Here is a 14,491-nt window from a genome sequence, read left to right as displayed (position 1 = left end):
GACAGAGCACTGTTTTCGATAGGAAATGTACACAAAATCACAAAATTGTGCCCGTTTTGGGGCGACATTCCGTTACAAAAATGGGCGTGGCTTCGCAAAAGTATGCGCGGACGTTGCAAAGTTGGTCTCAAAAGTTGCGCAAGACTTGAACGAAGAAAGTCAAGAAGCCTCGCGATGAGGCCTTCTCGCGTTACAGAATTATAGCGCGAAACGTCGAGGGGGGGGGGGCGGATTCCGCCCCCCCCCCCCCCCGGCCCTTTTAGGGTTAAGAGAGTGCTGAATCCGCATTTGGATGAGGCAGCTCTTCTTCCCGGAGGGTTTTTAAATATCCAACAAGGCCTTAAAAAAAAATTAAAAAAAAAAAAATCCGATCTTATAAGTATTTCCTTAGACCGGTGAAAGATTTAAACGTGAATTGATGTTTTTACCCTACTACGAGGGTAACGGTGCTGTATGAATCCGAATGTGGTTTATAGTAATGCAAATCGTGTATCCTTGAAGGTTTTGAGATACGTATTCAATATGGCCGTGGGAATAAAAAAAAAAAATGGGAATCAAAATCACCCAGCACATAAGAGGAAAAAACAATATTTGCAAAGCGGTGTTCAAAAATAATAAGATTGCATTGATTTCAACCATCTAATGAAGAAAAAGAAAAAACAGGAAATGAAAACAAGAGAAACAACAATCAATGTGCTGACGCGTCTGGAGGTAACTTAGTATAGACCAGCTGATTCATCATAGCCAGTACATCTGTCAGAAATTTACCGTTTCTCGATATCACGTATCAACAATGATCAGTCCATGTCATCGCATCCTTGTCATAGACGATTATTATTAGAGTGCATCAAAGATGGCGCCGGTATGGCCCAACAATAAACTTACATATTCATCTCATTCCATATGCTCATTTCTCCCGACTGCCCATATACTGATGCTAGGTGTTAAAAAAAAACAAAAAAAAAAAACACACACTTTTGATGCAAAAAACCATCTATCAGATAACACTGACATTGATATGAGCAATAGCTGAATAGTGTACAATTTTGTTTGAGGCAATTTTAAAATGACAGCAAAATTCAATTTCATTAAATTGAACTTTAATTTTTCAGTTGGGTTTCAGATATTGCTCTATTTTCAACCCTCTGTACAAAGCATTTAACTTTGCACAGAAGTCAATTGATGTGTATGGGAGTGTGTAGTTGACACCCAGACAATGGTCCTGGACAATGACCAGGATTTGAATGCTCCATTATTTATTCATGAGGAATTCCACTATCACAGCTAGTCTTTATTCATTCTGAAATGTGGTGTATGCAAGCACGTGGAAACATGTGCTTACTTTTTTGATGTGCATGCATTTCACCCTTTGCTGGGAATTCAGACTACCAGTGCCTAGGGCAATCCATCATGAATAATTAATAAAGCATTCATGTGCCTTGGAGCAGAGCTCTGAACAGGTGGTATCCAGGTCCATTGTTAAGTACACACTCACATACACATCATTAGTTCCTGTGCAAAGTTCAGGTTTTGTACAGAGGGTTAAAATTTGACCAAAATCTGGAACCTAACTTTGAAATTAATTATGGATTTCATGAAATTGGTACTGTATAGGTTTTTATATTCAAATCACCAACTAAATTGTACACTATTCAGCTATTACTCATATCAATGACAGTTTTATTTGATATACGGTTTTTGAGCTATAAAGCATCAAAAGTGGGAAATTTTTTTTTTGTTTGTTTTTTGTTTTTTTTTTGTAACACCTAGTACATGTATTATGGTTTGCTGAAGCCTCGCCATATACTTGTTTCTATATCCACGTTTCTATATCCACAAGAATAAAAACGCGCAATTCATCCGAAACATATTGTACAGAAGTTTTTATCATTCTGAGCAGGCGGATTGATGTGCTTTCATAACCCAGAAGTCACACTTATGACTAAAGTTTTCTACAAGATTGTGCATCAATCAATTTATGCTTTCTTTTTTAATGTTCATCATTTTGTATGTGTCTCCTGTTATCAAGATCTATTTCACCATTAATTTGTAATAAGAATAATAATTGTGAATAAAGTGACTATCAATAAAGTGATTGTGATTGTTCATGTTGCCACATGACATGTGTAGGCCTAGGCCTAATTTGTATAACCTTAGTTCTCTTGTATGCATGATGCAATTTCATTATGTTGTTCCATACAATGTATGTGATACAGTGATTCCCACAGATCTTGCACAGAATCTATCGGGTTATCGCAGACAGTGGATTCATGTATAGCTAAGGTGCTAGAGCCGGCCAGCATATAAAGGGAAAAATAAACAAAAAGACATGTACAAAAGGGACCTGAACACACACACATACAGACAGACCACCACCAATTGACTACCACCGCCATCCAAAACCATGCCCCGCAAGCACATCACTACCACTATGATCCCGAACACGACCAACAAGTATGTATAGCCACGCCGCAGAAGTAAGACACGTACAGTAAAGAATAGAAACGGTATCACTTGATACAGTATTTCACTTTTTATTACTGAATCCAAGATTCCGCACCCTGCTTTGCAATGGTGACCAACATGGCCATTAAAAAACTTAAATTTCATGTTTTCCTATTTTCCCACAATTGCTGCTAAAAAATCAGAAATTTCTTTATATTTCTATATCATACAAAATAATAATATTGCAATGTCGAAAAATGACTGGGTTTACCCTATTAGGAGGTGGCTGCACCTGGGAACCTGGATGATCAAATTCTGGCATCCTTGAGGGTTTCAACAATTCCAAAATGATATAGAAATACACATTGTCGTTACAATTCATATATGTTGCAAGTAAGCTACGGATTTCGAAGGCAATTACCAAAAAAAAAAAGGAAGAATCTGGGGCTCTTAGAGTTTTCATATTGAATATAGCCCAAGGATTATACATGCCCAAAAAACACACCTCACAATGGTAAATTATGGATTTTCTTTTTCAGATGATATTGACTCTAGCGGTTAACGTAGCAAATCCAATCTGGGAAAAGAGGGTTATATTTAACCCATGAGTAAGAATGTCTTGGTCACGAGTTCTATTTCTTATATAACCCTGCTACCTACGTACTACTAAACTGAAAGGATCATCTCAGCACTATATTGGAAAGTTTACATCAAACTTATTGCAAAAAAAAGGGGAAAAAAAAGCAATGTTGAACTATGTGGCAAGCATCTACAAGACAGTTTGAGTTATTAACATATAAATGTGAAATACACATTTTTTTGTGTGTGTGTTTCATTAAATATCATAATTACACAGTCCCTCAGTAGGGACTTATGGATATCAAAGATGAAGATATAAAGATATAAAACATTGAGATATAAGAAAAATATACATTTTCTGCTCATTAGAGTCTGAACTATGCAGTGCAAATGCATGTTGATTTGTAACGATTCATAATACCCAGATCATCACCAATATGTACAAAAGATACGTACTGTAAATATGTGTCCTACATTTGATATATTTAATATTTTCCTTCAGATTACTTGGATGTGCAAAAAACCCCCCCCAAAAAAACCCAAAAAACAAGAGACCCGCGGGTCTAGTGCTCACCTGAGTATCGCAAGTTCACCTTTCACGCAGTCACTAATCTAAATTATTCACAGCTCTACTAAAATTTGACCAGGCTTTCTCAAGTAGAAGATGAAAATGTACAATGAGGGCCCAAATTTTTTAAGATTTCTTAATTTGGGGGGATTGGGGCCCCCTGGGGCCCTCTGGGTGAGGCATGGTGCCCATTTTGATAAATTGAGATCCTGACCCCCTAGGGATGCTACCTGCCAAGTTTGACGAAAATCCATCATGAGGTTTTCAGGAAGAAGGTGAAAATGTACAATTCAGGCCCCCATTTGGACCTAGTCAACCCCCCCCCCCGCCTCCAAGAGGGGCACCCCTGGATCTGCTATGAACAAACTTGAAACTACAGTCATTAATGTACTCACTCATAGTATTATCTTAGTTCTATAACTTCTGATTCTAGAGAAGTTTTTTAAAGATTCCTTCATTTGGGTGGGGCATGGTGCCCATTTTAACAAATTGAGATCCTAACCCCCTAGGGATGCTACCTGCCAAGTTTGGTGACAATGGGTCATGGAGTTCTCAAGAAGAAGATGAAAATGTACAATTTAGGCCCCATTAGGACCCCTCCCCACCCCCCTCCCCTGGGTCCCAAGGGGGTACCTCTGATTCTGCCATGAACAAACTTGAAACTACAGTCATCAATGTACCAACTCATAGTATTAACTTAGCTCTATCACTTCTGGTTCTAGAGAAGAAGATTTTTACAGATTCCTTAATTTGGGGGGGTTTGGGCCCCCTGGGGGCCCCCTGGGTGGGGCATGGTGCGCATTTTAACAAATTGAGTTCCTAACCCCCTAGGGATGCTACCTGCCAAGTTTGATGAAAATCGGTCTTGGGGTTTTCAAGAAGAAGATGAAAATGTAAAAAGTTTACGCACGACGGACAACGCACGACGCACGACGCACGACGGACGCCGGACGGAGGGCGATCACAATAGCTCACTTGAGCCTTTGGCTCAGGTGAGCTAAAAAAAAACAAGATAATCTGATCACCACCTTTATGGATAAAAGAATATCCAAGTATGTGCTATATATTTTATAATATTTCTATCATTTTTTTCTTCAGATTACTTGGATATGACCCCCCCCCCCCAAACCATCTGCCTATGACATCATCGGTCAATCGTTGCTGGGGCACTAATATGACTAACAAAAAACACTGGAAAGCACCTTCGCCTAGATTGAAGATAACTTGCATGTTTCCCTGCGATGTCTTTGTTAATCATAATCAGTAACATGAAAACATGCAAGTCATGTTCAGTTTAGAGAAAGGTGTATTCTAAAGTCTTTTGTTAACCCGTTGAGGATGAGTCCCAAGTATACTCAGGCATGCATCTATGGGAAATGCATGTTGCAGCAAAATTCAGTCCATCCTCAACGGGTTAATCATGTTTGTACTTCAGCAATGATTGGCAGAATGTGTCACTGGCAGAATCTTGGTTTGGAAGGATTTTTTTTGTGGGCATATCCAAGTAGCCTGAAGAAAAATACAATATTTGAAGAAGAGAAATTATCATAAAACAGATATCTACTTGCAATATAAGTGATGTTGAGGGTGTCATGGATTAACACAAGGCAACATGCAGTTGCATTATATAGTTCCTTCAAAATATCTAATTGCAAAAGATTTGCATGGTTCACTTTTTGCACACCGCGGCCTCATGGCGATGATCTACAGACCACAGTGCTGGCATGAAGCGAGGTTCCATGTTCTCCAAAAAGTTTCTCCTCCACATCTTCTCAAACTCCGCCAAGCCTCCTTCCGCTCCTTCCATCACCCCTTTGACCACCTTCCAGCCATGCGAACCCTCGTAGCTCCTGTTATCCACCTTGGTTTCTATGTCGACTGCTTCCGCAAGGATCGCATCGTCAATCTCGCCCACCTGGTAGAAGTCCTGCAGGGTGTCGGTTAGCTCCTTGAGGCGATGCGGAGGAATGCTCTGTGACTTCTTGTGCCGCATCAATGCCCGGGCGCAGGATCGCACCCGCACGCGGACGGGGTCTTCTACGAGTTTGGCGTTTGTCTTGTTGCTGATTGGAGCATCGTAGCGCTGCTCCAGGTTCTGTCGCGTCAAAGTGTCGAAATCGCAACTCCTCTGGTGACAAGCAAGGCAGAGGAGGATGACGTCATGGGATGAGTGCTTCTTGAGGTAGTCTGGAAAATGCCTTGAGTAACAAGAAACAATGAGACTATATTTGTGAACTTAAATTCATCATACATTCAACGTTGTCAGATTTATTTTCTATATACAGTGTATCCTATTCTTTTAAGCTAATTCTGCCTTAATAATCACAGATAATTAAATCAGTGCAAAAAGTGGTCCACATTCAAAGCTCTTACTGTTCGCACAAGTTCAACAAGCCAGAACATGATATTGAAAAACAGTCTTATATACCCTTGTCATGCTACTCAAAGCAGTCAATATAAATGCATCAGATTGTTGACATCACGACAATCATCAAGTAATGTTTATAAAAGTTACCCATTAATCATCACTACATCTGCAATATGAACTGGTGTTTTAACAAGTCCTGCTGAAACAAAACACATATCATCTACTTGTATATACAGTTAAACTCGCCTAAGTCGACGTCGCATATGTCGAATAATCGCATAAGTCGATGATTTTAAAAAGTCCCGATTTTTCCCCATTGACGTACGTGTATTAATTCACTCACAAGTCGAATTTTGTAAGTCGAATACTCGCCTAAAGTCGATGAAATTCCAAGAACACTTTCACGGAAAAACCATTGAATTCACTGTGCCTAAGTCAAATAAGATTTTATTGTGTAATAAATCACTGTCATTTATTATTCATTATTTATTACTCATCATTATTTTGTTTGTCAGATGAGTTTGAGGTGACAAAAAATATGATCTAAAATCAAAATTCAAAGCGATCGCATGGGATCGTTTAACTCTCTTCGTATTTGGAGGTCTGCTGGTACAGCCCTGTCAGCTGTCGCGCTATGTACGTACAATTGTACAGCGTTCGTACAGTATGGCGAGGTACCCGCACCTCGTCAGGGGCCCGAATACCGTCACCCCGCTTGTGTTCAGTATGCTTGAAACTTGGCAGGGCCAAGCAAATTTTGGTGAAAACCGAACAGTTTTTCGCGAAAATCGGAAATTTTAATCGGAATAGGACCCTACGTGTTATAAGTATCACCACTGTCCCCGCACGCATCTTTTACGTGTATGTCTATGGGAGCATCACGGTCACCCGCACTCGTCTTTTACGTGCTTTGTCTATGGGAGCGCGGGTGACGAGTTGCGGGCCCCTTCCTTAGCGCACAGCTATTTCGCATCGTTCGCGTTTGACGACGATAGCTGCTAATTTTCGATATCGATAAGTGAGTTTGTGATTCCATTGGAATTTTCAGCATTTTTCCTGTATGTGAGTTGGATTTCAAAGAATTTCAGTGGCGAAATGTGATTCAAATATGCGCAAACATTAACTATGACGAGGTGCGGGTCACCCAAGTATACACATGCGTTCATTTACATGTACAGTATTGAGCTTGCAGTGTACATGTAGCTTGGCATTTGCAGCGCTGTGCAGTGGAGTGGTATAATGGATGAAGCTGCTGAGTTTTCAAAGCGGAAAGTAGGGGGAAAGTTACGGGCACGGGTAAATCAGAATTGCACCTCTACACGCATTTCAAGCCACGGTATGGTAAACTGGAATCAATCACTGCTCAAATATCGTTCATATTCACTTCCCCAAGGTTTAACAAGGGTGTAAAGTAATCGGACCTGTGCCAATACTAATGCACTGTCCATGCAAAGTTAGCCGCGGCCCTCCTGGGCGACCCGTGCTGCGGCACACTGCTCCAGCTCTCGGCTCCAGAGTAGACAACATACATGTACATTAAACATTACATGTATGTACCTGTGGTGAAACTGTAAGTCGATTTTTTTCAACTTACGCACAAGTCAAAAATCGCCTAAGTCGATGTGTTTTGCTCAGTCCCGAGAAGATCGACTTATGCGAGTTTAACTGTATGTCTAAATACCAGACACTGAGAGAGATGTTTTCTGCTGTCCTAGCACGATATAAAATTACATTGCGTTAACATTTTGCAAACCATTCAGAAATTCCTTTGCCATCGCACAATATGACATATAAATTTAAAAAAAAAAAAAAAAACAGGTAGGGGCTATTGTATTTACCTTCGGTACTCGTGAGGCACAATGTTCTTCTTAATGTATGAATCTTCTCGTCCACATACACAGCACCTATTGGCCTTTTCCAGAAGGTAGTACTCCCCATCCGGACCAGGAATTCCGGCCGGTTCAAAGAGCAGCCGCACGCTCAGCGGTTCCTCTGTGACGATCTCTCCGATCTGCCGTTCCACGTACCAGAGCGCCTTCCTGCGGTTGCACACGCACAGCAATGTCCCATCAGGAGCCAATAGACGGGTGTTGTCGTATTTCACCGACTGCCTCGCCTTGTAGGCCTTGCTGAGGGGTGTCGCAGTTCCGTTGGCGATGGGGTTCTTGCTCGGTTTCGGTCGCGATGCAGCCCTCTGGGGCAACCTCTGCGATCCCGTCTGTACATTTGGATTCTTGTCTAGTAACCCTTGACATAGAGACGCCATGCTCTTGTGAGCTTTGTCGACTGCAAATGCCTCAAGGCTGCCAAGTTCCATCTTGATGGCCACAATCCGCAGAAAGATGGCAGCACCAATAATGGCATCCATTGCAGCGTAATCTATCTGGTGATGTGACAGCGGATCTGCCTCCCAATTGCTACAGCGCACAGCATCGTCCTTCAGCATTTCATGACCGCAAATGATGCCAGCCAGGTCATGGAGACCCAAAGAGCGCCCCCGTAGAGTACGGGGTAAATGTCTGAGTGCCATCTGCCGAAGGTCCAGACATCCCTGAGTCTCGATGTCATAATCTTTCCTAAGGCGGTTTGCATCATCAACTACTCCAACTCCAACTTTGTATATACTGAATGCAGGAAAAAACAAAGATGCATAGTGGTGCAAATGCACAAATCAATTTCCATTCATGTATGGCAAAATCTAATACAGTACTGAAGGTGTGCATATGAAATTAATTGTATGTATCATGAAATCTCACATTGCTAAATTAGGCATTTCATTTGAGTGTGGAAGATGACATCTTTTCTAGTTGTGCACTGTCATAGCCTGCAAATTCATCAAAATTTCTCAATGCAATCTCAGTGCTTTGGCAAAGTGAATCAACAAAGTTGGCATTTGTGAATGCCTCATGGACGGTGTAGATTGCTACCAACATCATACTTTACACGATTACTCAGTGCATACATGCATATGACCTTTTTTCCAGCTTTAGTTTGCTTTGGGAACAATGTATGAAATTTTGCTGCTGGTGGTAAACCAACTTGTTCATCATTTTCTGCTTGAAATAAACGTGTAAACCATGAAAAGTGCATTTTGGCAAAAGGCTTGAAAAATAACTACATTACTTGAGCAAGCCCTCAAATATCAATCACACTCCATTCATGCCGCATTTTGTCAATATTAGCAGAAATTACCTGAACCTCTTGCAATTAGAAATGAAAATATTCCATTAACTGCAGTCAAGATTAATTAATGAACTTGATTAACCCTCTTATCACCACAATTTCAGAATGCCATTGATACCATACACTAGCAAGATGCTGATGGTACCAGAAAGGTCAAAGGGCAGGCATCCAAATGACTTGTGCCAGCCCAGAGCAATGTACAACTTAGCCTTTAAACAAGGCGACTCGCTCTGCGTGCCCCCGTATAGCGCGTTTACCCCACAAACCTGTTGGCCGGCGAGTGGAGCGAGCCGCCTTTATCCACTTGTTCAGGGATGTGTACTTTTGTCGTTGTTGTTGCTTTATATTCTTTGACAAATTTGCGTACAAATTTGACGCAGAAAATACACACGGCACCAAGGCAAGCCGCGCGCGCTTGCTAACAAATTTGTACGCAAATTTGTCAAAGAATATAAATTTGTTAGCAAGCGCGCGCGGCTTGCATTGGTGCCGTGTGTATTTTCTGCGTCAAATTTGTACGCAAATTTGTCAAAGAATATAAAGCAACAACAACGACAAAAGTACACATCCCTGATGAATGAGTGGATAAAGGCGGCTCGCTCCACTCGCCGGCCAACAGGTTTGTGGGGTAAACGCGCTATACGGGGGCACGCAGAGCGAGTCGCCTTGTTTAAAGGCTATGTACAACTCTGTGCAAGGACCACCTAACTTCATCTACTTTGTTCGCAGCAGTGCATTTTCCTATGAACCCTCGGTGGGGCCCAGCGAGAGTCAGTGTAAAACAGAAAGAGGCCGTGACCACACCCCTCACCTCCGGTCCTCCAAGATCTGTAGGATGCACTCTGGTAGTTCTCCCGCCATCTGGTCCAGGCGGAAGAGTAGACAGGTGGAACTGTGGGGCGATGCAAGTTGGAGTAAGGCGACAGGTTTCCTCTTTCCATCCACTGTCACCCACTCACAGTCCAGACCAACCACCTGCAATCAGAATGGAAAAATGATTTCCCTCTGATACTACAAATGTACTCACTTTTTATCTTCCCCTTTCAGAAACTTTCTCTTTTTTTTTTAATTAAACTGAAAGGGAAATGTTGCTGTGGTGTACAGTGAAACATGCACAAAAACAAAGCAAAATTCCAAACAAAACAACAGAAGAAATGGCATTTCTATAGTTGATTACTTTGTGACAGTGTATGTGTGTATAATGTGTTGTTGAATCTATTATTTACTCCATAAATTACATATGTTGTCGATTACTTGTCTGGGAAATAACACATTAAAAAAATAAAAACAAATATCAATGACAACCTACTGTACTGCATCAAGGAATTTTTCAATGTTCTTGCATCAATGGAACAATCAGATTAATTGAGAAGTACCAAAACTGTTTTTAATGTCCCATGTATATCAAGCCGATATTCCATGATCTGCAAAGTACCAAGTTGCACAGAAGTTATTACACCGTACAACACACTGCACCTTGGAAGTGAAGGCCTACCTTTAATGCCCGTGCAGATTCTGCAAACTCCTGAATGACGTCAGGAAGTTGGTCGACTGAAGAGATTATGTGTACATGGTACTGGTCAACGTCTACAACAGGATGATAGTACTTGTCCTGTGCAGTTGACTCCAGCAATCTCTTCCTATTACAAGAAATATATCATGAACTATCAGTCTTTGGAATGCAGGAAAAAAAAAACAAAGATAATTTCTAGTTTAAATGTCACTTCAACAAGATGATAGAAAATGAATGAGCAAAATACAATTTCAGTGTACAGTCAAATCTGTCTTAGCGGCCACCTGAAAAATCCCCCGAACGAAATTGCTGTATAATGGGCCCTTTACAGAGCGGCCACCTGCCTAATGCGGCCAGCGGCCACTCATGTTGTATCCCGTGGTGAATATCTACCTGCGTATAGCGGACACAAAATATTTAGCTGAACCGTTGAATCAGCCATGAGTACGATGTCTTCTACGTTCATTGCGTGATTTCTACCGAGTCCATAGCTCAGTCATAATCATACAGACAAGATTGACAAAATTGATGCAGCACTTTGCCACGAAAACCCATCTTACCATTAACTTGACTAGATTAGATCTACAGTTGTGTAGGCTTCAGTAATGCCGCCCTGAATAAATGCTACAAAGGCAAAGACAACTCCTAATAACATCTTTGAATTTCACCAAAATGCCGACTAATTAGTGTTTACTAAGTCCCTTTGTTTGTTTGTTGTTTACGTAAGCTTCACACATTATCAATCTCCATTGAACTCAGCACTCGTGAACCCCATTCATGCAAGCCGGTATGAACCAGAGAACTTCCTCAGGCCCGAAATATCATTTTTAACATCAAAAGAACAGAAGCAGGCAAAGAAAAAAAAATGATATGAAGTGAATTGTACAACGAAAATCCCCGTAATAGCACTGCTGCACATGCAAACTCATTTGCTGGTTGTTGTTGCTGTTGTTGTTTTTTTAAAAGAATAGCATGCGGTATTTTCTGCTATTATCAAATGCAAGTACAATGTATTAAAATTTAAAATGGCCGTCAACCTGTCTGTAGCGACCACCTGTCTATAGCGGCCACTTTTGTTGTTTCCCTTGGGTGGCCGCTATAGACAGGTTTAACTGTATGTGTTTGTGGCAAATACAATTTCTTTTTAATCAGTAGTTTACCCGTTGAGGATGGACTGATTTTGCTATAACATGCATATCCCATAGACACCTGCCCAAGTATTCTCTGGACTTGTCTACAACGGGTTAAGTCAAAAGTCAAAGCTCTCAATTGAAATATCTTATTTCTGTAGTTGTAGTTTCTATTATGACTCCTGTTGTTACCCTATAAACTGCAAATAGACTCCAAACCAACCTGTTTCCATACCGGTACTTTAGAAAGACTTCATTGAAGTGGGGATGGGGAGGGGTTTGCACTAAAATCAAAGTAAAAAAAAATCAAACAAGAACAAATGAAAAAAAAAGAGCAAATTCCAGCAACTAGTATATTTATTGGACTTTGTAACCCTAATTCTTTCGGTTTTCGAAAATGCATCAGTTTCTAATGGTAACGGGACTTCACACTCTTCATAATGGTAATGACCAGTAATGACCGGTAATGTTAGTCATGACAAAGACAATAATGATGTGTAATACTGTTGAATTAATATTCATAAGAAAGTGATGATGATGATGGCAGACAATCAAGATAAATTTCATACGAGATAACAGCATTATTCATTGTGCTTTTAAGAATCAATGACTCATATATTGTACAACAACACAAAACTTGGAACCCTGATCACTTACATTGATAAGGGGGCATTAGCACTAGCATACTGTATAAGTGGTTATTTTCGAGAGGGTTTAATTTTCGTGAATTTCGCGAATCACAGTTGGATCGTGAATTTAACAACACACGAAAATGTCGCCATACACTAGAGTAACAATGCATGCAACAACATGCAACAACATCTCGCGAAAATGTCCGTGACCTTCTAATTCGCGAAAATATCTGTACGCGAAAATAACAGCTTATACAGTACACAGTACAGTACGTAATTGGTTCTTCCAAGAACAAGAAGACATATGGAACAAACCTTTTCCTGTAGATCAGATACGACAGACAGACGGCTAGAGCCCCGATGGTGACAGAAGCGATCACGGTGACACGAGGCATCTTTCTCCTTTCACTTTATGCACTGGCAGCGATAAAATTCTGAAAAGCAGATTAAAGGACACAAGAACAATCACTCTCTGATACCGTGATATGACTTGTGCAGCCTGCAAGTGTTCTAGCTACACAAACAGCACTCATTTGTTAGGCTCTACCCAGTCCACATACTCTGTGAAAAATCTCCTCGACTAGATTAGACTTAAATTGTACAGTGGACTCCCAATGTAATGAAGTCATCAGGATTGGCTGTTTCCTTTCGTTATATTGAAATTTTGTTGTACCCGAACAAACAAACAATAAATAACATCTAGACTTTGTAGAGCAGATAACGTTGTGGCCTGAATTTTTACTTCATTGTAACCGGAATTTCATCAAAACCGTGTTCATTAAATGGGAGTGCACTATACAGAAAGTCAAATACTGTGATTCAAAAAAACAACTTAAAAAAAAAATGAAAGGACTTAAATGACAATGAATTATAGCACTGCACAGTGAAACTAAAAGCATCTTTTGAGCACATAGGTAATAAAATGACACAACAGAGCCAGATGGAATCTAGACCTGGTCTGTACTGAAAAAAACAAAAACAAAAAACAGACATATTACAGCTAGGCCTACCTACAGCTTGATATTCCCATCTTCTTTTGACAAGGCAAAATCAAAGCCAGTGAAGGGATAAAAATAGAACTCATCTACTATCCTAATACTCCAAAATCAAATATGTGATCTAGTAAGTAAATTTTACGTTGAATCAAAAGTTTTTGTTTTTGTTATATTGCCTTTTTTTTTACATGGTTTGGTTAAATCGATGCAAACAGCTGAAGAGAGGAAGTTCAATGCAAGCCTGTGTTTGATATTTCAATTTCGGAGTTTAATAAGTTAATTTCTGTCTTCCTAAAATCTTAACAAACTTGAAACATTCACTCAGTAAATTTAAAGTTTAATTTACAATATTAATACATAAGTCATAACATTAGACTTCTAGAGTTCTACTTCTAGACATACCATAGGAAAAATAGGGCCTACCGTTCGGGCGTTAAATTCCAAACGTGATGCTCATTCAGTCTTTAGAAAAATACTGAAGTAGATTTAGTCTTCGGATGCCTTCTGCGCACTCAATGGTGTCTATATAATGATGTACTGCATACTGAGTTCTTGCTCTTTTCAAGCCAAACATGGGTCTCACGTACACACACGTCCGTGTATAATTGTATTGCATTGTGATTGCATCATAAATGATCGCATGTTCAACAACCAAACACAGACGCCAATTCGAATATGTGGGACTATATCGAGCAATCGCGCTGTACAAACGGTCAAAATGTTAGAATTATATCATTATCAAAGTCAGGAAAGTGTGATTGCTGATAATGCTGGCTACCCATGTCACTCCGTTGCAGAAATCATTGCTTACAGAGACTTACACTCATCTCTTTGTGGGTCGAGTCAGCTGTAAACACTACAAATACATGCAGCACGGAGGTCGAGGTTGAGGCGGAGTTGTGAGACCTGCCGCCGGCCGGCCCGGTAGCAGGCCCGGGGCCGAACCGGACGTACCGGGCCGGCGGCAGGCGCTAGGGATAGGCAGTGAGCGAGAGTGGGTACCGTGTTGGAGTGAAACAGGCACGTGAAAGAATCTGACCTTGCCTAACTATACACAGCCCAGTCGCTGTACATGGTA

At 40.6% G+C, this 14,491-nt stretch overlaps 1 protein-coding gene across 1 annotated transcript; it reads right to left on the bottom strand.

The window, feature by feature from the left end:
* Positions 1–4,828: 4,828 nt before the first annotated feature.
* Positions 4,829–12,850, bottom strand: LOC140239400 (exonuclease 3'-5' domain-containing protein 2-like). Its single transcript, XM_072319240.1, has 5 exons — positions 12,734–12,850; positions 10,639–10,783; positions 9,955–10,118; positions 7,799–8,584; positions 4,829–5,790 (listed from the first exon to the last, which is right to left on the bottom strand). Exons 1-5 carry the CDS (start codon positions 12,811–12,813, stop codon positions 5,262–5,264), a joined length of 1,704 nt encoding a protein of 567 aa, XP_072175341.1. The 5' UTR covers positions 12,814–12,850; the 3' UTR covers positions 4,829–5,261.
* Between the last annotated feature and the right edge of the window lie 1,641 nt (positions 12,851–14,491).

Source organism: Diadema setosum, chromosome 16, assembly GCF_964275005.1.
Source record: "Diadema setosum chromosome 16, eeDiaSeto1, whole genome shotgun sequence".
Classification (NCBI taxonomy): domain Eukaryota; kingdom Metazoa; phylum Echinodermata; class Echinoidea; order Diadematoida; family Diadematidae; genus Diadema; species Diadema setosum.
Note: the sequence above shows the minus strand (reverse complement) of the source record. Positions and strands in the feature narration are given on the sequence as shown.